The following is a 26,482-nucleotide window of genomic DNA, read 5'->3' as shown; positions in this document are numbered from 1 at the left end:
TATAACTTTATAATCTTTGTTATTAATCACATCGTGGCACATCGTGGTTTAAAAGTTTTTTTTTTAAAAGAAATAAAAACAGCGGTCAATAAATTAAAAAATAGCTGCACTCTTGTGCCGGTAATTATAAATGTATCAATATATAAATATATAGAAAAATATGTAGTAAAAACTTTTATTAATCCCAGTGTGAGTAAAATGAAATGTTTTTCAATAACAAAAAATTCTTTTTTTCTTCTGTTTAATTTTTTTCATGTGATTTTGTTACGTAAAGTAATTATATATATTTGTTGTTAAATACTTTGTTTTCTTTAGTTGTGTAAACAATTGTTCTGTAATTTTCATTTGTTATTTTTATTAAAATATTTTTTGCCTTTAACTTATATTGCGTAGTTTTGTAATATTTTCATCAAATTGTGAAATAACTGAATACAGAATTGTTATGATGAAATAGTTGCTAAAAATAATTAAATGATGGAAGAATAATAATTCTAAAAACAGTGTCATTTGTAAATTTTCTTTGTGTTTTATATGCGCATTTGAGGGCTGACAAAATTTTTACCTAAGAATTGCAAAATTTTTGTTAATAGAATTATACAAAAGTGAAATAATTTGATAAAATTTTTTTTTATAGATTCATCAACTATTATTATGATATTCTTAAGAAAATTATAAATTGGACTTGTAAAAGTAAGTAACGTTAATCAAGTTTTACGAAAATTTGTAATAATAATAATAATAATAATAATAATAATAATTTTACAAATAAAAGATACCATTAGGGACTTTTTTGATAATGGATTCGGATAATGAAGAATAATTATTATTTAATGTGATTTAACCCTGTGTCGCATGTATGTGTTTTTCCATGCCTGCATTTATTGCACTAATATAAAGTAATAGAAAATTACTGTTTTCAGAATAAATATATACCTACCTATATTAATTAATTAATTGACTCTAGTTGACGACGTGACATTTGTTCGTCCGCTCGTGGAATTAAACACACAATTCTTCGGTACGAATATTTTACACTCTTTTATTATATCAGGAATCACAGTGATTTTTTCATGTAATATTAGGTAAAAAAGGAGATTTTATTTTTCCAAAAAGAAGGATTCATTTAAAAAAAAGGGGAATTTTCAAGTTAAGTAAAAATTATTGTATTCCAGCGCATAAAATTTATTTTAATGATTTTTTTTACTTCTTCTCTTAACTAGAGCTTACTAAAATTAATTTGTATTTTTTAGTTCTTAATTTAATTCTTAAAAAACAAAATTTGATAAACTTTTACACAAACATTTAATTATTTTCATAAATAATAAAAATTTCACAGTAATTCAATTATTCACAATTTTTTTTTTATAAATTTCTTCACAATAATTGAATTATTTTCACAAATAATATTTTTCCCAAAGGGATTCAATTATTTAAAAAAAAATTTAATAAAATTCTTAGCAAGAACTCAATCGTTTTCAGAAATAATAAAATCTTTCACAGAAATTCAATTATTTCAACAACGTTTAAAAAAATTCTTATTGCAAGAATTCAATTATTTTCACAAATAATAACACTTTTTCCAAGGAATTCAATTATTTAAAAAAAAATTTAATAAAATTCTTTGCAAGAATTCAATTATATTCACAAATAATAAAATCTTTCATAGAAATTCAATTATTAGAAAAAAAACGTTTAAAAAATTTGTTACAAGAGTTCAATTACTTTGACAAATACAAAAAATTATTTACAAAAATTCATTAATTTAAAAAACGTTTAAAAAATTTGTTACAAAAATTCAATTACATATTTTCAAAAATAATAACTTTTTTCTCAAAAGATTTCAAATATTTAACAAAAAATTTAATAAAATTCTTTGCAAGAATTCCCTTGTTCTCACAATTAATAAAATGTTTCTCCAAAAATTCAATTATTTAAAAAAAATTTCATTAAATTGGTTACAAAAATTCAATTATTTTCACAAAAAATAATTTTTTTTCTATAGAAATTCAATTACTAAAAAAAAATTTTAATTAAATTCGTTGAAAGAATTCAATTATTTTCACAAATAATATAATTTTTTACTGCATAATTCAATTATTAAAAAACATTTTTATAAAATTCTTCCCAAAAATTTATTTTTCACAAATAATAAAATTTATTGGAAAATTCCAAATATTTAACAAAATTGTTTAATTCTTTCATGGAATTCAATTAAAATTGTATAGAAAATAATTTACTTCTTATAAAGAATTGTATCAAAATTTTTAAGAATATAATTGAATTTTTTCGAATAATTTCATTAAAATTTTTAAAAATAATTTAATCTTATAGTGAAATTTTTTTAAAATTCTATTAAAATTTAAAAATAGTTGATTTCCTATCAAAAACTTTTATCAAAACTTTAGAAAACACTTGCGAATTTCTACTAAAATTTTTACATTTATGAAAATAATTGAATTCTTGGGAAGAATTTTATTAAGATTTTTGAAAATAATTGAATTATTTACAAATTTTTTTGATAAATTTCTTCACAATAATTCAATTATTTTCAAAATTAATAACAATTTCTATAGGGATTCAATTATTTATAATAAATAATAGAATTTTTTTTAGGAATTCAATTATTTTCATAAATAATAAATCTCATCGCATAGAATTTCAATTGTTTTTAATATAATTAAAATTGAATTCATCGAAAAATGTTATTATTCTTAAAAATTTTATTAAAATTCGTCAAAAGAATTCAAATATTTAAAAATTTGTTGATAAAATTCTTTATGAGAATTCAATTCCATTCAATATAAATTATTTATTTTTGTATTTAAATAATTGAATTCTCGTAGAATTTTCTAATAAAAATTTCATTTAAAGTATTAAAATTCTTCGTTAAAATTCAATAATTTTTACAAATAATAAAATTTTTCGCACTAATTTTTTACGCAAACATTGAATTATTTTTATAAAGTATAAAAATTTAACGGGATTTGAAGTATTTTAAATTTTTTTTATAAATTTCTTCGCAATAATTTAATTATTTTTATTATAAATAAATTTTTTTTATAGGAATTCAATTATTTTCATAAATAATAAAACTCATTGCAGAATTGAAATTGAATTCATCGAAAAATGTTATTATTCTTAAAAATTTCATTAAATTCGTCGAAAAAATTCAATTATTTAAAAATTTGTTGATATCATTCTTTATGACAATTCAATTTTACGAAATATTCAATTATTCAATAAATTATTTTTTTTTGTATTTAAATAGTTGAATTCTTGTAGAATTTTCTAATACAAATTTCATTTAAAGTATTAAAATTCTTCGTTAAAATTCAATAATTTTTACAAATAATAAAATTTTTCACAATATTTTTCTACACAAACATTGAATTATTTTTATAAAGTATAAAAATTTAACGGGGTTTCAATTATATTAAATTTTCTTATAAATTTCTTAGCAATCATTTAATTATTTTCATTAAAAATAAAATTTTTTTTTACAAAAATTTTATTTAATTATTTTTATAAATAATAAAACTAATCGCAGAATTTCAATTGAATTCATCGAAAAATGTTATTATTCTTAAAAATTTTATTAAAATTCGTCGAAAAAATTCAATTATTTAAAAATTTGTTGATAACATTCTTTATGACAATTCAATTTTACGAAATATTCAATTATTCAATAAATTATTCATTTTTGTATTTAAATAAATAAATTCTCGTAGTATCTTTCTAATAAAAATTGATTTAAAAATTAATTTCAGCTTAAATTTTAGTTAATAATTGAATATTGAAATCATTATTGCACGAATATTTAGAAATAATTGAATTTTGAAAAGGTTTTTTTCTTGAAGCAAAACTAAGAATTTTTCTGAAAAATAAGGGGAAACGGGGAGAAAATTTATGATTTTAGGTGTTTTGGGAGATTTTATTAATTTAAGGGGAAAAGAGAAAAAAAGCGGACTAACTTGATTTTTGAAATTTTTTTTTGAAATTTGACTAAAATTTTTTCAAATGATTTAAAATCATATCAAATAATAAAAAAAAACTGTTGTACACCTCAGAAGTTGAATCGCACATGAATTTATATAATATATATATATAATATGACGATGATTCATTTACACTTTCAATGAAATAAAATTTACTGAAATGATTTTCAATATTAAAAAAAAAATAATAATATATTATTTAGAAAGAGACATTTGAAAATTAAATTAAACTTGATAAGAAAAGCAGTAAAATGGAAAAGATTTGTAGACGCTATTAATTTATAATTGTTATCAGCAGAAACGCAGCTTTCGAAAGCCTACTTAAGTTACGTTTCAAAGCAGTTTTTTCTTTTGCAGAATATGTTTGTTTCTGAACAAAACAGGTTGCATAATAAATGAGACGAGAATCATGTTACACACACACATATATATATATATCCAATAATGTATATAAATTTTCATTCGTAAGAAGTTGGAACGCTTTATCAAAAGTTCGCTCTAGATAATATAATAAACATTTGTTGTCATCTGCGTACACTAATTAGACTCTTAAGCTTAATTATAATCAAGGTATAGTTTGTTTCTTTGTATGCATATCACATACATACAACACACATGTCTTTCAAATTTCTTAATCGGAAAATTACTTTTTTTACTTCACGAACTTATATTTTTAATTATTTAATTATATTGAACCAAGGATTTCAAAATTTAGGATCTATATTATATTAATCCGCTGGATTCGATTCAAATTGCAATAAATTATTAGCTTTCGTACCCGTCATCTAGGAAAAATTAATTTTTAATTAATTGAGGGTCCCGATCAAAAAAACCGATTTAAGTTATTCTAAAACTTAAAATTCTTGACCTCTAAATAAAAAAAAAAAAAAAGAATTTAGAATTTTAATTTCTTGTAAGAATTTTGTATATTTGTATGAAGATTACGAAAATGTTTCTCAAAATTTTAATTTAAAAGCAATTTTTTTTCTTTATTTTTAAGGAAAATTTAAAACGATTCAATTATTTTCAAAATCTTTTGTGGAAATTTATTAAAATCGTATAGATCCAATGATTTTCAATATCTACCTATACGATTTTAAAAAATTTTCACAAAAGATTTTTCATAAAATTTCTTCGCAAACATTCAATTTCTTTATAAGTAATAAAATTTTCACAGGAATTGAATTTTATTATTTAAAATATTTCGTAAAATTTTTCGAAAAAAAAATCATTTCAAAACTTTTTGATCAAATTCTACCGCAAGAATTCAATTATTTTCACAAGCAATATAACATTTTTTATGAAAATTCAATTATTTATCAAAAATTTAAATAAAATTCCAGGCAAGAATACAATTATTTTCGCATAAATAATAAAATTCTTCTCAGAAAATAAATTACTTTTAAAAATTGTAATAAAATTCTTTATAAGAATTCAATTATTTTCACACAAAATAAAAGTTTTCATGGAAATTCAATTATTTTAAAAGAATTCAATAAAATTCTTTGCAAGAATTCAATTATTTTCATAAATAATAATATTCTTCCTAAAAATTCAATTACTTTTTTCAAAATTGATAAATTCCTGAATTATTTCTTTAATTCTCCACAATTATTCAATTATTTTCCTAAATAATAAAACTTTTCTTAAAAATTCAATTATTTACAAAAAAAATTAAATAAACCTTCCCAAGAATTGAATTATTTTTATGAATAATAAAATTCTTTTAAGAAATTCAATTATTTTTGAAAAAATTGATAAATTTTTTTCATTCTTACTTTAATTCTTCACAATTATTCAATTATTTTTCCAAATAATAAGATTTTTCACGAGGATTCAATTATTTAAAAAAAAATGTTTAACAATTTGTTGCAAAAATACAATTATTTTCACAAATAATAAAATTTTTCCCCAGAAATTTAATTATTTGAAAAATTGTTAAATGAATTTGTTTCAAGAATTCAATTCTATTCTTAAATAATAAAATTCTTTGCAAGAATTCAATTATTTTCACAAATAATACAATTTTTCCTAGAAATTCAATTATTTAAAAAATTGTTAATTAAATTCGTTGCAAGAATTCAAATTATTTTCACAAATATAATAAAGATTTTTTCCAAGGGTTTCAATTATTTTAAAAAATAATTAAACAATTCGTTACAAGAATTCAATTATTTGCACAAAAATAATAAAATTTTTCCTAGAAATTCAATTGTTTAAAAAAATGTTAATTAAATTCATTGCAAGAATTGAATTATTTTCTTATAAACAATAAAATTCTTTGCAAGAATTTAATTATTTTTACAAGTAACAAAAATTTTTCCTAAGGTTTTTAATTATTTAAAAAAATGTTTAAACAATTTATTATATAAGAATTCAATTATTTTCACAAATAATAAAATTTTTCCCTAGAAATTCAATTATTTGAAAAAATTTCAATTAAATTCGTTTCAAGTATATTCAATTCTATTCTTAAATAATAAAATTCTTTGCCAAGTATTCAATTATTTTCATAAATATCAAAATTCTTTTCAAAAATTGAATTATTTCTTAAAAAATTGATAAATTTTTTATAAGAATTAAATTTTGAGAAACATACAATTATTCATATTTTTGTACTTAAATAGTAGAATTTCAGTTGAACTTTCTGATAAGAATTGATTTAAAAATGAATTTCAGTTGAAATTTTAGATAATAATTGAATATTAAAAGCATTATAGTACGATTTTTTTAAAATAACTAAATTTTAAAAGATTATTAAATTGAAATCGGTGAAAAGTTAAATTGTTGTAAAACTGTAATAACATTTAAATTTTTACTTTGAAAAATTATTAATTTATTTTCTTGATTCCTGTGATTATAGTTGAAATTAAATTTTATTAAATAATTTGATTTGTTTACTTTTAAAAATTACTTTGAAATACAATTGTATTTTTTAGGGTAAAAATTTAGAAAATAATTGAATTTTTCAAAAATTTAGAAGCAGGATTAGAATAAAAATAAATATTTTTGATTGAAATCAGGAAACAGTCAGGGAAATCCGTTGATTTCGAAAAGTTGGAGTTCAAAGAATCTTTATCTGAATGCCTTCGTTTGTCTTTATTATAATTATTATTGAATTTCAATTCTTGATTCACTTTAGAATTTCAATTAATTTTATAATTTAAAAATTGCATTTGGCCATCTATTGTTATTTCAGTGTTGATACAGAAATAATAATTCACCATTTATCTGGAATGTTGTCAAAAATAATTATTTTATTAAGATGCGAATATTATAAAGATGTGATACGAAAACTTATTTATTTTATGACTTGTTTTGACGTTTTGCTTAAAGTGAAACTATATGCACAATAAAAGAATTGCATATATTTGTTTGTTTGCATATGAAATTAAAAAATGATGCACATGCATGACAAACGCGTGCAATAATAATAATAATTTTTTTTTTTTTTAATACGAAAGACGAAATTTAAATTGGCAATAAACAGCTATAAAAAAAGAATTTCAGTCGACATAAACTAAATTTGTATTTTATGGAATTTTATTTAAAAAAAAAATGTTTTCCAATTTTACTCGAATGAGTTTTATTGATATAAATAAAAGCGGTTGAATTCACAATCCCACTAATATGTATTCATTGGGTTATATATGATGTTTAGAAGCAGGCAGGCGTGCATACTTACGAAACTAACCGTGCACTCTTCGTGATTCACTGATTCCGGAAACTGTTAGTATACTGATAATCGATAATTCCAAGACTTTTTCCTTTTCATACACTATTATAAGTAATAATCTAAAATTAAATACACAGTCTTATCGGGAAAAAGTTTTAATTGCCTGGAAAAAAGATTACTGAGGTAATAGCGTATATAATATGTGAAAGCAACAAAACTTGGGTCGAAAGTCATATATTATATCTATATTATATGTTTATGTGTACATATAATATAAAAATACTAGTGTTGATTTCAAAAGAACTTTTTGTTTGTTTCATGCTTTTCAGAGTGAGATAAAATATTTATAAATTTCGTGGGAGTATAGGTAGTTTTTTTTTAATAAACTAAAATTTTAAAGGATCAGAAACAGAAGATCATCATCTAATGTGTTTTCATGTCCAAAGTAAAAACCCAGTTTTAACCACATTTTCCCTAAGGTCCAAGTTCACTTGGGACATAAACAAATAACGACCTTACGGAAAATGCAGTTAATACTGGGTTTTTACATTGGACAGAAAAAAAAATGTATCAAAACGTTCGTTACTTTTCTCTTCTTTTTGAAAATTGTCATTACTTTAAAGTTTAAATTCGCTAAACATTAAAAAAAAAAAAATTATTCTTAACAATTTTTAAAAATTCTTAGAAACAATTTAAAAAATTTTAAGAAAATTTTTCGCAAGAATTCAATTTATTATTTTTCTAAATAATATCTAATTATTAATTAATTAATTATTTAATTTAAATATCTGCTATATTAACAATATATCATAAAAGAATTCAAAAACTTTTTAAAACAATAAAATTTTTCCCAAGAAAATCATGTAGGATTTCAAAAAATTATTTAGAAAAATTTTTTACAAGAATTCAATTATTTTTACAAATAATACAATTCTTTCCAAACGATTCAATTATTTTTATAAATAGTAAAAAAAAATCGTTGCAGGAATTCAATTATTTTTACAAATAATGAAACTTTTATCAAGGGATTCAATTATTTCAAAAAAAGTTAATAAAATTCTTTGCGTATTCAATAATTATTTCGAAAAATAATTAAATTTTTCCCCAGGAATTCAATTATTTAGAAAAACTTTTAAAATATTTGTTACAAGAATTTAATTTTTTTATCAAATATAATAAAATTGTTATACCAAAAGTGATTCAAAATTTTTAAAAAAATGTTAATTAGGTTCGTTAAATAATTTAATTATTTTTACAAGTAATGCAATTTTTCCCAACAATTCAGTTATTTAAAAAAATGTTATTTTTATTAGTTGCAAGAATTTAACTATTTTTACGAATAATAACATTTTCCGCAAGGTATTTAATTGTTTTAAAAAATGTTTACAAAATTTGTTACAAAAATTGAATTATTTTTAAAAATAATAACGTTTTTCCCAAGGAATTCAATTATTTAACAACAAAATTTAATAAAATTTGTTACGAAAATTCAATTATTTTTACAAATAATAAAATTTTTCCAAAGGTTTTAATTATTTTAAAAAATGTTTAAACAGATTGTTACAAGAATTCAATTGTTTTTTTAAGTAAATAACATTCTATGCAAGAATTCAATTATTTTCACCAATAATACAATTTTTCCTAGGAATTCAATTATTTAAAAAAATGTTAATAAATTCATGGCAAGTATTCAATTATTTTCTTAAATAAGTAAATTCTTCGCAGGATTTTAATAATTCTTAATATAATTTTAAATGAATTCCTTGCAAACTGCAATTATTTTTAAATAATTTTATTAAAATTCTTTAAATGAATTTAATTTTTATAAAAATTTTGATAAAATACTATATATATGAATTCAATTAATTTTTCCAATCATGAATTCCTTTCTTAAAATTCAAATATTCTTAAAATCTAAAATTTTTATAAAATTTAACGAAAATATTCAATAATTTAAAAGAAATTTCAATAAAATTATTCGAAAAAATTCAATTATTTTCAAAAGTAATGAAATTTTTCCTAGAAATTCAATTATTTAAAAAATTGTTAATTAAATTCCTTGCAAAAATTCAATTATTTTCTTAAACAATTAAATGCTTTGCAAGAATTCAATTATTTTCACAAATAATACAATTTTTCCAAGGGTTTCAATTATTTTCAAAAATGTTTAAACAATTTGTTACAATGAATTCAATTATTTTGAAACATATTAAAATTTTTCCCCTGAAATTCAATTATTTAAAAAAAATGTTAATTAAATTGGTTCCAAAAATTCAATTTTTTTCACAAAAAATAAATTTGTTTCTAGAAATTCAATTTCTTAATAAAATTTTAATTAAATTCGTTGCTAGAATTCAATTATTTTAACAAGTATTAAAATTTTTTGCCCAGATATTCAATTATTTTCACAGTTTTCTTGAAACTATCACCTTGATACTAAAGTGAATTAAACTGATGCAAAATTTTTAGATAAATTTTTATAAGATTTATTTATTTATTTATTTTATAAGATTTTAATTAATTAAAAGAAAGTAAATTGTGAAAAAAGTTTCACAGAGTTTTCTTGAAACTATCAACTTGATGCTAAAGTGGATTAAATTGATGCGAAAAATTTAGATTAATTTTTTATTTGATCCACATTTTTTTGATATCAATTCGATGCAATTTGATAATTTTAAGTTATAACACTGGTGTTTAAATTTATCTGTGCAAAATAGAAATAATTCATTTTAGAATTTCTTCGATTTCTTGTAAATCCGCAACTTTATCTTATCGCATATAATTAAAACCAAGCTTTTAAAACTTCACAGGTAATAAAATATGAAACGTTTCTTAAGCTTTTGAAGATAGATTTTATTTTCCAACTGATCACGATAGTTGTGCTAAATTAATTGAAAATTTGAAATCTTTATTACAAAATGAAAGATAGTCGTTGATATGCGATTTATATGGCAGCAGGGTTGCCACGCAACCTGGAAACCTGGAAAACCTGTAAAAGTCAGGGAATTTGGATTGGAATCCTGAAAAATTATTGTTTTCTAAAGTCATTGTGCTTATTCTTGAAATTTAATTTTTCTTTAATTCAATTTTCTTAATTCAAATTTTTTAATTCAATTTTAAAAGAGTTGCCTTTACAATTATTTTTCTTCTCAATAATTCAATTATTTTCATAAATAATAAAAAAATTTATAGATTTACAATTATTTTTATAAATAATAAAAATCATCGCAAAATTTCAATTATTTTCAATACAATTTTAATGGAATTTCTCAAAAAATGTATAATTATTTTTAAAAATTTTATTCAAATTCATTAAAGAAATTCAATTATTTTCAAAAGTAATAAAATTCTTCGCAGAAATTCAATTATGGTCAAAAGTTTAAAAAATTTATCGTCAAAATTTCAATTATCTTTATAAATATTAAAATTTTTCTCCAAAATTCAATTATTTTCAAAAAATTTAATGAAATTCTTTTTAACAAATTCAATTTCTTTTTCAAAAATGCTCCTCCAGTCAATGATTTTTAATATCTACTATTTTAATAAAATTTTCCAAAAGAAATTAATTATTTAAAATTTTTTTTATAAATTTCTTCGCAAAAATTCTATTATTTTCAAAAATATTCAATTTATGTTTACAGAGATTCAATTATTTTTATAAATATGCAATACAATTTTTTACAGGGATTCAATTATTATTTTCATAAATAATAAAACTCATTGCAGAATTTCAATTATTTTTTATACAATTTTAATGGAATTTCTCGAAAAATGTATAATTATTCTTAAAATTTTATTAAAATTCGTCAAAAGAATTCAATTATTTAAAAATTTGTTAATAAAATTCTTTATGAGAATTAAATTTTGAGAAACATTCAATTATTCAATAAATTATTTATTTTTGTATTAAAAATAATTAGGTATTTAAAAAGTAATATTATTAAAAAATTCGTCTAAAGAATTCAATTATTTTCAATTATTTTCAATTATTTTCAAAAATAATAAAATTCTTCGAAGAAATTCAATTATGGTCAAAAGTTTAAAAAAATCATCGTCAAAATTTCAATTATCTTTATAAATATATTAAAATTTTTCTCCAAAATTTAATTATTTTCAAAAATTTTAATACAATTCTTTTTAATAAATTCAATTTTTTTCAAAATTTCTCCTCCAGTCAATGAGTTTTAATATCAACTATTTTAATAAAATTTCTCAAAAGAAATGAATTATTTTAAAATTTTTTTATAAATTTCTTCGCGATAATTCTATTATTTTCAAAAATATTCAATTTATGTTTACAGAGATTCAATTATTTTTATGAATATGTAATACAATTTTTTACAGGGATTCAATTATTATTTTCATAGATAATAAAACTCATAGCAGAATTTCAATTATTTTTGATACAATTATTTTAATCGAATTCCTCGAAAAATGTAATTATTCTTAAAATTTTATTAAAATTCGTCAAAATAATGTAATTATTTTCAAAAGTAATAAAATTCTTCGCAGAAATTAAAATTATGGTCAAAAGTTTAAAAAATTCATCGTCAAAATTTCAATTATCTTTATAAAATATTAAAATTTTTCTCCAAAATTCAATTATTTTCAAAATAATGCAAAATAATGCAATTATTTAAAAATTTGTTAATAAAATTCTTTATGAGAATTCAATTTTGAGAAACATTCAATTATTTAATAAATTATTTATTTTTGTATTAAAAATAATTAGGTATTTAAAAAGAAATATTATTAAAAAATTCGTCTAATAAAGAATTCAATTATTTTCAATTATTTTCAAAAGTAATAAAATTCTTAGCTGAAATTCAATTATGGTCAAAAGTTTAATAAAATTTATAGTCAAAATTTCAATTATTTTTATAAAAATTAAAATTTTTCTCTAAAATTCAATTATTTTCAAAATAATGCAAAATAATGCAATTATTTAAAAATTTGTTAATAAAATTCTTTATGAGAATTCAATTTTGAGAAACATTCAATTATTTAATAAATTATTTATTTTTGTATTAAAAATAATTAGGTATTTAAAAAGAAATATTATTAAAAAATTCGTCTAATAAAGAATTCAATTATTTTCAATTATTATCAAAAGTAATAAAATTCTTAGCAGAAATTCAATTATGGTCAAAAGTTTTAAAAAAGTTATAGTCAAAATTTCAATTATTTTTATAAAAATTAAAATTTTTCTCTAAAATTCAATTATTTTCAAAAATTTTAATAAAATTCTTGGCAATATTTTAATTGTTTAAAAAAATTTTTATAAAATTCTTGACAAAATTTCAATTATTTTCAAAAACTTTTCTCAATTCAATGAAATTTTTTTTGCAGAGATTCAATTATTTTTAATACATTTCTAATCTAATTTCTCGAAAAATGAAACTATTCTTAAAAATTTTATTGAAATTCGTCAAAAAAATTTTAATTACCTATTTAAAAATTTGTTGATAAAATTCTTTAAATAAGAGTTGAATTTTAAAAAACATTCAATTCTTCAATAAATTATTTTTTTTTGTATTTAAATAATTGAATTGTCGTAGAATTTTCTAATAATAATTGATTCAAATATGAATTTCAGTTAAAACTTTAGATAATAATTGAGTTTTGAAAAGCAGGTCTCAATTTATAATCCTTGAATGTTTGAATTTTTCATACTTTTAACTTAAAATTGTGTAGATTTAAGTTTTTCGTAAAAGTTGAATTGAATTTTTTTGAAGTTATTTAAAGTTTTTATTTTCTAATATATATTTGATTGAAGAATTTCCGAATACCTGAATAATCGATGAAATTTCGTTAAATTGAATTGTAAACAAAAGGATTTGAAAATGTTGAAAGAAATTTTTCAGAAATTATTAATAATAATTAATTTACACTTTATAAAGAAGAATTTTAGTTAAAAATTCTGGAAAAGAATAATTGAATTAAAATAATGAAAGTAATTTTGAATAAGTTACAGTAACAATATTCTTATAATAGGTATAAAATGATGATTTTATCAGTCCAACATTTTTAATTCTTATAAAACATGAAGATATCGATTGCTCCGAGTCGAAGACTCGGAGTGATCGATATTTTCATGTTTTATAACATGTTTAATTTCAAAAAAGGTTTGAATTAAAAATTTTGTAAAAATATAAATGTAGAATTTTAAAAACCTGGAAAAATTCCGTTTTTTAACCTGGAAAACCTGGAAAAGTCAGGGAATTTGAAATGAGTAAAAGCGTGGCAACCCTGCTAAGACAGTATATAGGGGTAAAAAGATGGAATAAATAAAAATGCTCCTTTAATCCTTCCTGGGTGTAAATTAGAATTAGAAGTACATATACATATGCTTGGGGTAAGTCGTGGTAGGGGTGGGGAACAACAACAACTTTACTATACATTGATAAGGAATAAGATAACCTTTAACAGACCTACATGGAACCGCGTTTCTCATTCTCAGAGGTCGCGGCCCTCCAATGATTGTGGGACCGCAAAGGCCGCACTTTGGACCGCAATAGGTCTCAGAACTTAAGTCTAACAAATCGACAGGACTGAAGCTTCTAACTTCAGTGCCACTTTAGCTTTGCACCACACTGCAATACCTACTCTGTTTTTTTTTAATCCTCCATACATAAGAAATTATGGATTTTTAACAAACTAAAAACAAAACCTAAAACAGTGGTTAAGGTTCAAAAAGTCAGAAAGAAAGAAGAGAGCCAAACGAATTTTTAATCTTATTTTTCAATAATAATAATAATTTGGAACTTGTTAACAATTTTGAACTCTATCATTTAAATATTTAAACAAGTACTTTAATTCTAAAGAAGCAAAAGATTGGTCCAATGGAAACGTTCTCCAACTAACGGCAACGACATCAGCAATAAGTGGTTAATGAAGGGATTAGAGGGCGATAATAATTTACTTTTTAAAGTAACATTACTATTGTAAAATTTAAGCAAAACAATTTGTTTAACAAGTCAGTATAATGTCTACAGAGCCAGGTAGCTTTTCATCTAATGGCAGCATGATTGTCGTCAGCAACAGGTTACCTTTCGTTTTAAAAAGAAATGAATCAACAGGGAAGTTGGAACGCAAGGCCAGGTTGGTACTACAACTTACTATTTTTAACAAGTTACTTTATTAGTATATTCGCAATACACGTGTGCACTATATATAAATAATTAACACTTTTAATTCTTCATATTCCTCACTTCATTCGATAGAGAAAAAACCTTGCGCGGTTTTCTTTAGTTATTGCATTTAATTTTATCACTAATTATACCATTGAAAAAATTCGTTTAAACTAAAAACTTTTGTGTTCAATTCAAACCAGAAGAAACAAGTTTATTTGACTCAAATATAACCGATTATACTTGTCATCAAATAAATATTTACTTGAATCAAACAATTTTTATTAAAAATTAAAAAAATTGTGATTAAAAATTAAATAAATTGTATTTAAACCAATAAAATCTGCACTCTTAAAGCAAATATATACCATTTAATTGATTTAGATAAAAATTATTTGATTCAAGTCAATATTTATTTGGTAAAGGACAAGTAATCGGTTATTTCACAATTTTTTTCTGAAAATATCATAGAACCTTCAATCAATAAAAAAAAAACGTTTAACAAATTTGTTATAAGAGTTCGATTATTTTTACAAATAATAAAACTTTTCCAAAGAATTCAATAAATTATATATATAAAAAAAAAATGTTAATTAAATTCGTTGCAAAAATTCAATTATTTTCACAAATAATACAATTTTTCCTAGAAATTCATTTATTTAAAAAATTGTTAATTAAATTCGTTGCAAAAATTCAATTATTTTTACAAATAATAACATTTTTCAAAAAGAATTCAATTATTTAAAAAAAATTGAATAAAATTCCTTGCAAGAAATCAATTGTTTTCACAAATAATAAATTCTATCATAGAAATTCAATTATTAAAAATTAAAAAAACGTTTAAAAAAATTTTGTTACAAGAGTATTTAAAAAAATGTTAATTTAATTTGTTATAAAAGTTCAATTATTTTTATAGAAATAATAACATCTTTCCCAAGAGATTCAATTATTTAAAAAAAATTTAATGAAATACTTTGCAAGAATTCAATTATTCTCACAAATAATATAATAATTGTTACTAGACATTCAATTATTTAAAAAACGTTAATTTAATTAGATAAAAGAATTCAATTTTTTCACATGTAATAAAAAATTTTTCATGAGAAATTAAATTATTTTTAAAAAAAATCTTTTTTAAAGATAATAAAATTTTTTTCTAGAAATTCAATTATTTAAAAAATTGTCAATTAAATTCCTTACAAAAATTCAATTATTTTTACAAATAATAAAATTTTCCCCAAAGGGATTCAATTATTTAAAAAAAAATTTAAACAATTTTTTTACAAAAATTCAATTATTTTCAAAAATAATAAATTTTTTTCCTAGAAATTCAGTTATTTAAAAAAATGTTAATTAAATTCTTCGCCTCATTTCAATTATTTTTAATAGAATTTTAAATGAATTTCTCAAAAAATACAATTATTCTTAAAAATTTTATTGAAATTCTTTCAATGAATTAAATTTTCATGTTTGTTTATCAATCTTTATTTGAATATTTTCGCACAATACACGAAAATATTCATATAATTATTTAAACAAAAAAAAAAATAGAATTTTCATAAAGTTTGTTTTATAAGAAATTAATTATTTAAAAAAAAATGTTTATAATATACTGTGAGTGCATCATAGGAGTGTTAGGTTATCATCAAACATATTTAATGATTACAACACATATGTATATATATATGGGTGATTCTCCACGAAGTGCTAACTTTTGACTATATAACATTTTTTTTAATTAATTTTTTTTAAAAATTTTTTATGTAGAAAAATAATTTTTTAAATAAGCAAACACTTTTATAGAAAATAGCACAGAATTTAAAAAAATCACATCTAATTGCAAATTATAATAAATATGTGTTAACGAAAAAGAATTATCTTTTATTCGTAATTACTTTAATTATAATAAATAAAAACTTATTTTTACTACACACCTGTTATTGATATAACACGTTTTGTTGAAGGTTAATAACATTTTTTTTTCATAAAAACAAAACATTTCCATTACGCAAATCGAAATTAGGTATACAAATAAGAAAAAAAAATCATTAAAGTTGTAAAAGCATATTAAACTTGATGTGAGGAAAATCAAGAAAAGTCATTTTTTGAGCCTTTTCCAATTAAATCATAACTAAAAAAAGAAATTTTGTTCGATTAATGCTATTACTAAAAAAAAAAACAGTGAAGATTTTTAATGAAAAGTTTGAAATAGATTTGAAAATAATTTTTAAAGTTATTAAATATAGGAAAGAGTGGGGAATCTAAAGTGAAGAATCTGAGTGAAAACTGAGTGAAGAATTATCCATATATATATATACATATTTATTGGCAAACAAATATGATTGTTAAAAAGGAAACTCGTGATCTTGTGAATTATTGAATGATAATCTTTATTGTGTCTGTGTCATCATCATCGCGTCGTTCTTGTCGTATATCTCAAAATTAAATGAACTAATAAATATATATATATATATATATATATATATATATATATATATATATATATATATATGTATTGAATGAGAGAAGAATTTAGAAATTCATTTCATTTTTCCTGCTTTTATAATTTTTATACCTCATGAAAAAAATCTTTATCTGGTACATACAGCTTCAAATTTCACTAAATTTATAAAATTTGTAAGATTAGTATTTTGATGAAGTCAAGTCTCAATTATGTTTAGAAGTTGGCTGTATTTTAAATTCTTATCTACATTATTTTTAAAAGACAATATTCATCCCAAGAATTCAATTATTTTCAAAAGTCATAAAATTCTTCAAAGAAATTCAATTATTTTTTTAAATTTTCACGAATATCTCGTCAAGAATTCAATTCTCTTTACAAATAGCAAAATTATTTGCCGAAAATTCAATTATTTTCAAAAATTTATAAAAATCTTAGCAAAAGTTCAATTACTTTCAAAAGTTTTTTGCAATTTAATAATTTTCAATATTTACTATTTTCATAAAATTTATCAACAGATTTAATTATAGAAAAAACTTTTTGATACAATTCTATACGAAAAGATTCAATTATTTTGATAAATAATAAAATTTCATTTACGAATCCAATCATTTTCATCGCAGAATTTCAAATATTTTTAATACAAATTTTAAATAAATTCCTTGAAAAATGCAATTATTATTAAAAATTTTATTAAAACTTGAGGAAAGAATTTAATTTTAAGAAACATTCAATTATTCAATAAAACAATAAAATTCGTTGCAATAATTCAAATATTTTCATAAATAACATTTAAATCGTCGCAGAAAATTAATTATTTTCAAAAATTTTTAAGTAATTTTGCAAAAGAATTCAATTATCTTGATAAACAACAAAATCGCATAAATTCTTCCCATGAAATCAATTATTCTAAGGAATTTTAATAAAATTCTTTTCCAAAATTCAATTATTTTGATAAATATCAAAATTCATGACAAGAATTCAATTCTTTTGAAAAGTAATAAAATACTTTGCAGAAATTAAATTATTTCCAAAATTTTTTAAAAATTCTCGTCAAGAATTCAATTATCTTTATAAATAGATGGGGAAATTCTTCTCAAAAATTAAATTATTGTCAAAAATTGTTTTTAAATTCTTCTCAAGAAGTCAATTATATTCAACAATTTTAATAAAATTCTTCTCATGAATTCAAATGTTTTCAAAAATTATTATTTAAATTCTTCTCAGGAATTCAATTATTCTTACGAATAATAAAATTTTTCCAAAGAATTCAATTATTTAAAAAAATGTTTAAAAAATATGTTGCAAAAATTCAATTATTTTCACAAATAATAACATTTTTCCCAAGGGATTCAATTATTTGAAAAAAGAATTTAATAAAATTCTTTGCAAGAACTCAATTGTTTTCAGAAATAATAAAATCTTTCACAGAAATTCAATTATTTCAACAATTTTTAAAAAAATTCTTTGCAAGAATTCAATTATTTTCACAAATAATAACACTTTTTCCAAAGGATTCAATTGTTTAAAAAAATTGAATAAAATTCTTTGCAAGAATTCAATTGTTTTCACAAATAATAAATTCTTTTATAGAAATCCAATTATTTAAAAAAAAACGTTTAACAAATTTCTTACAATAGTTGAATTACTTTGAAAATTAATAAAATATTTCAAAAAAATTCAATTATTTAAAATAACGTTTAAAAAAATTTCTTATAAAAATTTAATTATTTTCAAGAATAATAAAATTTTGCCAAAGGGATTCAAGTAATTAGAAAAAAAATTTAATAAAATTCTTTGCAAGCATTCATTTGTTCTCAAAAATAATACAATTTTTCCCCAGAAATTCAATTATTTAAAAAAATATTAATTAAATTGGTTACAAAAATTCAATTATTTTCACAAAAAATAATTTTTTTTCTAGAAATTCAATTACTAAAAAAAAATTTTAATTAAATTCGTTGAAAGAATTCAATTATTTACAAAAAAAAATAAATTTTTTTTGATAATTTCAATATCTTAGAAAAATGTGAATTAAATTTTCAAAATTTTTGAAAAATTCTCGTCAAGAATTAAATTATCTTTATAAATAGATAGGGAAATTCTTCTCAAGAATTAAATTATTGTCAAAAATTTGTTTTAAATTTTTCTCAAAAAGTCAATTATTTTCAAAATTTTTTAAAAATTCTTCTCATGAATTGAATTGTTTTCAAAAAATAGTATTTAAATTATTCTCAGGAATTCAATTATTTTTAAAAAACTTAATAAAATTCTTTAAAAAGTTTTCAAATTATTTTCTAAAATTGTTATAAAATTCTTTAATATAATAAAATTTTATTAAAATTTTAATTAAATTCCTTAAAAGAAATTAAATATTTTCAAAAGTTGTTAATACAATTTTTCGTAAAAATTAAATTTTAAGAAACATTCAATATTATTTATTTTTGTATTTAAATAATTGATTTCTCGTAGAATTAAATGATTGTTTTTCGTACTTTTAACTGACAATTTTGTAGAATTAATTTTTTTTGAAAAAGTTTAATTGAATAATATTTGATGTTATTGATTTGAAGTAGAACTTTAGTTAAAAATTCTAGAAAATGTTAATTGAATTGAAATGATAGAAATAATTTTGAAGAAATTACAGTAACAATATTCTTATATAATAAAATAATTATTTTGTCAGTCGGTCATCTTTAATTATTATAAAACATAAAGAAATTGATTACTCCGAGTCGAAGACTCGGAGTGATCTATTTCTTTGTTTTATAATAAAAATTTTTAGAGTTGTTCAATTTGAAAAGGTTTGAATTTGAAATTTTTGAACATCTTAATTTCAATGAAAAAAAAAAAAATGATTAAATATTTATTTTAAATAAAACTATTGATGTTTTGGAATAATTTTCCTTTTGAAGAAATTAGTAAATAAATTTAATAGAACTTTTTTTAAGTATCTAATAATTTTGAGAGTGAATCTGAAATTCTGAATATTCTTTAGGGTCAGGAAAAAAGTTAAATAAGTTGTGTTTGGAAATCAGGGAAAAATAGAAAAAATAGAAAATAAAATAAAAAAAATAGAAAAAAAGTGAGGGAAAAATAAAGTTAAATTTTTGTGGCAACCCTGTATAAAAAATTATATTTTCATCTTTATTTAACCAATTTTTATGGTCCTCTAAAAGTGTCCCCTATTTGTAAATTTTCAATCCCCTATTTTCCCTAAAATACTTTTTAGGGGCACTGTGAAGCTTGCTTATTGAGCTGAAAACTTTAATCTTTAATAAAAAATGCAATGAATTTCAAACATATCAACATATCTTTATATATGAGTTGAAAACTTTAATGAAAATAAAAGAAAATTGAAAGAGAAATTAAATCTTCAAATAGATAAATATACATATAAAATACGGTATATACTCTAAAAATATAAAAAAAAAACATTTAAATGGATATCAAATGAAGGGTAGGGGAGTGATCGGTCATAAAGGTTATCTGTTTAACGTGTAGTATTGATTAAGCATGAATTAAGAACAAAACAAAGTTATTTGGTATGTACGACATTCTCAGTCATCTTATCACAGACAAAGGATGACAACTAAAGTCATTGGATTTACAAACTAGGTCATTCCGCAAAATTAAAAGTTTAACTTTATATATTTTAAAAACACATATGGCAAATGTTTTTAAATTTTAAACAGCTGATGTTTGACAAATCTTTGATAATATTGTTGATATACAGGGAGAAAGTTATATTTCACTGAATTTAGTTCGGTAAAATTGGGATGAAGGGCAAAAAGTGATAAATTTTGAAATTTACTCAATTTTATCAAATGATAACAAAAAACATTGTATAAACCTTACTATACATGTATTTGCACTTCAAGGACTAAATTATATCTTCAACTGAGTATTTTTATTTTTTACTGACCCGGTAAAACGTTAGAAAATTAAAAAAATTTAAAATTTTGATAATTGTTTTACAAGTAGGAATGCTTAAAAATCTTTTATGCATAAACAAATAATTTTTTAATAAAAGATGTGAAAGGTTCTGATCTGTCAATTTATAATTAGTGAGATCATAATACATTTTTATTTACTGAGCTTTTACTCCGCATTACGTATATAGAGCCTCATCAGAGCATTACAATCAATCATGTGCCGAGATTCATTCAAATAATTTTTTATAGTCACAAGTAAATAAAAATATATTATGATCAGAAGAATTAAAAAAGTGTTTAACATCTTTTCAGTAAATAAATAATTAGTATGCGTTGCATATTTAAGTTTATGAGGAAAGAATAAGAAATAAGAAAAATAAAGGAACGAAGAACCACTTGTACTATAATTTCGAAATAAAAAACATTTCTTTCTAGTGCTGGTGGTCTTGTTACTGCAGTGGCACCTGTGGTTATCAATGGTAATGGCGTATGGGTAGGATGGCCTGGAATGCACATGGAAGATCCAAACGAACCAATTCCAGAGTCTGATCCAAATGACAGAACACCAACAGCTGGTCTGCTTTCTCGAAAAGTTAGTGTCGCAAAAAAGAAACTAAACATCCAAAAGTCTGTTTGTTGTCCAGAGTAAACACCTAATAGTAGTTGCATTTTCCGTAAAGTCCAAGTTCACTTAGATTATATAAACAAATATTGACCTTACGGAAAATGCGGATACTATTTAGACGCAGCAAAAGTGCGATTTGATGCTTATATAACAATTATTCGAAGAGCATATGATGACTGATGATTACTTTCCTGCCGAAAAATATTAACTTTCCTGCACTTTGTGTCCAATAGAATACAATAATTCAACTATGAAATATAGTATACACAAAAACATATTGAAAAACTGTTTTTAAAAATTGTAAATTCAACAGAGCATTTGCAGTTATCTTTTTGTTTCAAAGTACATCTTTTGAAATAGATTAGCTTGTGTAATCCAGTTTGTCTGCTTAGATCAGGATACAACTGGATCAAGCTTAACACATACATTAGTTTTCAATTTCTCTTATGAAATGAAATTCTACCTTAATGAAATTATACCATAAAGTTAATGCTCCAATTTTGATTCCTTAGCAATTTTCTCGAAAGATGCTTAGTTTATTAGCTTAATTGAATCTTCTTTAATTATATGAATTATAAATGAACCGCAATGTTTAATTCTTTGGTAGCATTTGAGAAATGAATGTCCTAGCCTAGCAGAAAAAATTAGTTTTGCAATTAGAATTAGAATTGAGATTCCAGTGCTTTTTGTCAAACTTGTTATATATTCTAGGTAGTGGCCGTACATGTCGAAGCTGGAATTTTCGACTCTTATTACAATGGTTGTTGTAATGGAACATTCTGGCCTCTATTTCATTCTATGCCTGATAGAGCAACATTTATCGCAGATCATTGGCGTGCTTATTGCACAGTCAATGAGGAATTTGCTGCAAAAACCGTAAGTCAAGACTAGAAAAATAGAGACCAATGACTTAGAGATAGAATTTAGTATCTAATGTCCGCTTATCCATAAAAATTTTTTTTAGGTCCAAGCTTTGGAACTTATACACAAGGAACAAAAGGGAAAAAGTAATGGGACACCTCTGGTTTGGGTACACGATTATCACCTTATGCTCGCAGCCAATTGGATACGACAAGCGGCTGATGAAAAGAAACTCAAATTAAAATTGGGTTTCTTTTTGCATATTCCATTCCCACCTTGGGATATATTTCGATTATTTCCCTGGGCCGATGAAATACTTCAGGGCATGCTAGGTATTTTATCAGTTCAATCAGAATTTAGCCTAAAGCAACAAATAAGATTAAACCTCTGCATCACCAGAGTCAGCATCACCAGAGGTTTAATCTTATTTGTTGTATTTTATCATATAGAAACAAGAAATAAGATTAAACCTCTGCTGATTTGAATGGTTTGAATGGTTTAACCTTCTGCGGATAATAACTTGGTATAAATTGTTTCAGGTTGTGATATGGTTGGATTTCACATTCAGGACTACTGTTTAAATTTCGTCGATTGCTGTCAAAGAAGTTTGGGTGGTAGGGTAGATCGTAAAAATCTCCTCGTTGAACATGGTGGTCGTACTGTTCGAGTTCGTCCACTTCCTATTGGAATACCATTCGACAGATTTGTTACCCTTGCGGAAACTGCACCGAAAGTTATGCTGACGAATCAGAAAGTTGTTCTCGGAGTGGATCGTCTTGATTATACCAAAGGTCTCGTTCATAGACTAAAGGCATTTGAAATGCTTTTGGAAAAGCATCCGGAGCACAGAGAACAGGTTGGTTCTTGAAGAGTTTTAGAACTTCAGTATTCTAACAGTATTCTATTTTTGGACCGAACATGTTTTATAGTGTCTAGTCCCTAATTTGATTTTGTTTTAAAGGTGACCATGCTGCAAATAGCCGTACCATCCCGAACAGATGTTCGCGAATACCAAGACTTAAAACTGGAAATGGATCAATTAATCGGCTGTATAAATGGTCGTTTCACAACTCCGAATTGGTCGCCAATTCGCTATATTTACGGTTGTGTTAGTCAGGACGAATTGGCTGCGTTTTATCGCGATGCAGCTGTGGCTTTAGTTACTCCCTTAAGAGACGGAATGAATTTAGTCGCCAAAGAATTTGTTGCCTGTCAAATAAATAAGCCACCGGGTGTTTTAATAGTCTCCCCATTCGCCGGTGCTGGAGAAATGATGCACGAGGCACTAATTTGTAATCCTTACGAAATTGACGAAGCGGCCGAAGTAATTCATAGGTCTGTAGAAACAACAGTTTCTTTCCATTTTTAGCGAATTGAAAACTTTTTAGTGAATTGAAATATTTTCAATTGGCTGGAATTGAAAACGAATTGTATTAATTGTACTAATGTGTGACTTAACGTTTTAGAGCTTTGACGATGCCTGAAGACGAGAGAACTTTGCGAATGAATCACCTTCGTCGGAGAGAGAGAATTTATGATGTGAATCACTGGATGAAGTCTTTTCTACAGGTAATGGGTTCACTTGAAGAGAGAGATTCGGTTGGTGCCACTACGATGCAGCCAGTGACGATGGATGACTTTGATGACTATTTGAGCAAGTAGGCATTATTATATTAAATGATTGTGCATGTCTGGGCCCGACCAGTGCATGTGCTACCACTTTAGGACGGTTTTATAGAAAAATTATCCAGGGTTTGGCAAAACATTCTTAAATATTTCAGGGATTTGTTTGCAACACCCTGGATACATTTTCTCTGGTTTCAAAACTTATTGTCTTTGGTCATGTTTTTAGATATTTCTCTATAAGCATGAGTTTGGGTACGTCGCCTCGTGGGTGCAGACATACTGCATGCAATAAATATTGTGCACAGAAAGCTTATAAGCAATTGGGTGTTAAATTTTTGGGTATCGAAAATTGGGTACGAATTGGTATCGAAAAAGCAGACATTTTTAAAGAATGTATTATTGTAAAGCGTAAAAAAGGAATTACATTAAATTAACTGGGATTTATTATTAATCCTTAACCATGATAGTAAAAAATCAGAAAATAAATAAAGCTTTCGGAAGCAGGCGGGCCCCGCGCGAGCGATTGCGACCTAACTCATGATGAAAGCCGGGTAACGATCAAATGAATGGCGTATGTCCCCTAGGTACATTGGCGACGATCACAAATTAGCCCTTCTCTTGGACTACGACGGAACTCTTGCTCCAATTGCAACGCATCCGGATCTGGCGACTCTTCCTTTAGAAACGAAAAATGTTCTACAAAGACTATCGAATATGCCTGATGTCTACATTGCAATCATATCGGGTAGAAATGTAAATAATGTAAAAAGTATGGTTGGAATTGATGGTATCACATATGCCGGTAATCATGGTTTGGAGATTTTACATCCAGATGGGAGTAAATTTGTTCATCCGATGCCTGCGGAATATGAGGGAAAAGTTGCTGGATTGATGCAGGCTCTACAGGATCAGGTAGACAGAACATTTTCCAATAAATAAATGTTTCCTACCAATTATTATTGTAATGTATGATGTGGATACTATGATGGGAATTAATTTCAGTTGTGCAAAGACGGAGCTTGGGTGGAGAATAAAGGAGCTCTGTTGACTTTCCACTATCGTGAGACGCCAATGGAGGGACGGTCGGAAATGATCGAAAGTGTTAAGAAGCTGATAGAAAATGTTGGATTCAAGGCTTGTTCGGCGCACTGTGCGATTGAGGCTAAACCACCCGTTGAATGGAACAAGGGTCGTGCTTCTATTTATATTCTCCGCACTGCTTTTGGTCTCGATTGGAGTGAGAGGATTCGAATTATTTATGCCGGAGATGATGTTACTGATGAGGATGCTATGAGAGTGAGTAGTCACTTAAAATCCAAATCCAAATTTTGTTTCTGTAATTCGGACCTAAAGATCCTGCAGAGGTTCTGGTAGCATGTGGAAAAAAATTCAGACGCATCTTGCATTTGAATTTTTTCGTTTGTCCACATGCTACCAGAACCCTTACATAGATTCTGGAGTAAATTTTTGTTTGGCCATAACATATTTTTAATATTTCGTTATTAATGCAAAATTCCAGGCATTGAAAGGTATGGCAGCCACGTTCCGCGTCGCTTCTTCGCACATAATTCGCACATCGGCAGAACGCCGTCTACCCAGTACAGATTCTGTTCTGACAATGCTGAAATGGGTCGAGAGGCATCTCAGTAGACGTAAGCCACGAGAAAATAATGATTCCTGTAGATTTCGTCGCAGCAGTCCAAGTTCGGGAATAACGATGGAGATGTGCTTCACCGAGAAGCAAAAGTCATAGGAAAATCGGAGGAAAGATTATAAAGAAAACGTCTTTTTTTTTAAATATCATCAAAACTACGATAGTATCTATATTACTATACAAAGATTAGCGTAAGTAATAGTTTCGTGTTAAAGTTGTACGATAGTTTTTTAAAAAAGAAACGACCTCATAATGTAGTGTTCTAATGGACAATGTAAAAAAAATAACACGTAATTGGTTTTCATATCATTTTTTTCTTTTAATATCTAAATGTTCAATTTAGAGAAAAATTGTTAATTTACGAAAAAAAAGACTAAAATATTTTTTATACTTCTATAAAATTCTTTTTATATATACTGAGAAAACGGAACAACTTTATTGCGGAAGTATAGTTGTAATAATAATAATAATATATAAAGTTTTACGTTTGATATACCATATTATACTGTTTCAAAATTT

The 26,482-nt window shown here is 22.9% G+C and overlaps 1 protein-coding gene across 3 annotated transcripts; it reads left to right on the top strand.

Annotated features, from left to right (window-relative positions):
- The first annotated feature begins 56 nt into the window (after positions 1 to 56).
- Positions 57 to 26,463, top strand: LOC122500233 (alpha,alpha-trehalose-phosphate synthase [UDP-forming]). 3 transcript variants are annotated; one of them, XM_043609081.1, is made up of 12 exons: positions 57 to 120; positions 635 to 690; positions 14,667 to 14,772; positions 21,633 to 21,789; positions 22,534 to 22,698; positions 22,787 to 23,015; positions 23,223 to 23,539; positions 23,645 to 24,018; positions 24,150 to 24,341; positions 24,894 to 25,221; positions 25,312 to 25,605; positions 25,829 to 26,463. In XM_043609081.1, exons 3-12 carry the CDS (start codon positions 14,696 to 14,698, stop codon positions 26,060 to 26,062), a joined length of 2,367 nt encoding a protein of 788 aa, XP_043465016.1. In that variant the 5' UTR covers positions 57 to 120; positions 635 to 690; positions 14,667 to 14,695; the 3' UTR covers positions 26,063 to 26,463. The 3 variants fall into 3 exon arrangements, with proteins under 3 accessions (XP_043465016.1, XP_043465024.1, XP_043465006.1); XM_043609089.1 differs by having other exon boundaries at positions 118 to 189; XM_043609071.1 differs by lacking the exons at positions 57 to 120; positions 635 to 690 and having other exon boundaries at positions 14,155 to 14,772.
- Positions 26,464 to 26,482: the final 19 nt, after the last annotated feature.

The sequence above is a fragment of the Leptopilina heterotoma genome, unplaced genomic scaffold (genome assembly GCF_015476425.1).
Source record: "Leptopilina heterotoma isolate Lh14 unplaced genomic scaffold, ASM1547642v1 Lhet_101, whole genome shotgun sequence".
Taxonomy (NCBI): Eukaryota; Metazoa; Arthropoda; class Insecta; order Hymenoptera; family Figitidae; genus Leptopilina; species Leptopilina heterotoma.
This window is presented reverse-complemented; position numbering and strand designations above follow the sequence as displayed.